Here is a 1,176-nt window from a genome sequence, read left to right on the forward strand (position 1 = left end):
CCGCCGCGGCGGGCTGCGGAGACGGCTTCACGGCGGCCCCGGGCCAGTGAGGGCTCCCAGGCGTCGGGAGCATCAGCTGCCGGGACGGCGACAGGCCCCTGGGCAGCACCTTATGGGCACCTGCCGTCTCGGAGCTGTCGCCAGCCTTGTCACCGGGTCGGCTCATGAGCGGGGACAACACCCCCTGGGTGACAGGGGTAGCCACGGGGTCTGCGGGAGGCTCGGGGCCAAACAGGCACCAAGAGTTGGTGGCCTCGCAGGCGGGAGGACTGGCGTGGCTCTGTCCAGGACCCGAGGGCTCTAGAAGCGTGTCCAAGACACTGTCCAGCAGCCCACTGTCCTTTTCTGAGGGTCTAGAGCTGCCGCCCCCTGCACGCCCTGTGGCTTCAACTCTGGAATATGCGCCCTCTACGTCTGACAGCGAATGCTGGTCCTGAGTCTTCCCGTCTGGGGGGTCCTGTTCGTGGCGGGGCTGAGGGAAGAGTAGCCCGTCCGGGGAGATGGGTGCGGCCGAGACCACAAGCGAGGCGTCCGAAGTCTGGCTCCCCTGGAAGGGTCCAGGGTCCAGGCGACCCAGCAGGGGGGACCCGACCTCAGTGGGGGAGTGTGCGCCGCCCGCCACGTGCGGAGCCCGGGGATCCTTTGCCTTCAGCTCAGTCATGACGACCTGGACTCCCCTTTTCTCCTCCCCCGTCTCTAAGGAGGAGGGAAAGGGGAAGGAGGAGGGGGTGCGGGAATATGGGGGCAGAGGGAGGAGAAAATGGGTGTTGAATTTGGCTGGACCCGGGGGATCTCCACCTCCTAAGTCGGGGGGGGGGGGCGGCGTTGGTCAGCTCCTGCCCTTGCCCTCCATCCTGTCGTCAGAGGAAGGGTGGTGGTGGTTCTGTCCCGGCGTCAAGTGGGGAGGGCAGGGGATGGTAGCTGTAGGGAGCGGTCTCCTAATTGGGAGAGTTTTCCAAGAGTTCTCCGGCTTCTGTCCGAGGACGGGAGACGCAGAGTACTCACAAGTCTGGCACTGGAGTGGCTGCGGCTGAGAAAGCAGTTCAGTTATTCGCGGCTCTATCGCCCGACTTTTTCTCTGGCTTTAAACCCATGCATGCTGTGAAGCTCCCAAACCCTGATGGTGTTCCACTGCCCTTCTCACTAAAACCCTGGGTCTAGCCGGACCTCTCGGTA

The 1,176-nt window shown here is 64.5% G+C and overlaps 1 protein-coding gene across 1 annotated transcript in view; it reads right to left on the reverse strand.

Moving 5' to 3' along the window:
- The window catches only part of PGR (progesterone receptor), a 75,775-nt gene extending 75,114 nt beyond the window's left edge, over window positions 1–661 (reverse strand). Inside the window, exon 1 of the mRNA XM_008584634.1 lies at window positions 11–661. Within this exon, the coding sequence (XP_008582856.1) occupies window positions 11–661 (651 nt within the window). The remainder of the gene's footprint in view (window positions 1–10) is intronic.
- Window positions 662–1,176: the final 515 nt, after the last annotated feature.

Source organism: Galeopterus variegatus, unplaced genomic scaffold (assembly GCF_000696425.1).
Source record: "Galeopterus variegatus unplaced genomic scaffold, G_variegatus-3.0.2 Scaffold3322, whole genome shotgun sequence".
Classification (NCBI taxonomy): domain Eukaryota; kingdom Metazoa; phylum Chordata; class Mammalia; order Dermoptera; family Cynocephalidae; genus Galeopterus; species Galeopterus variegatus.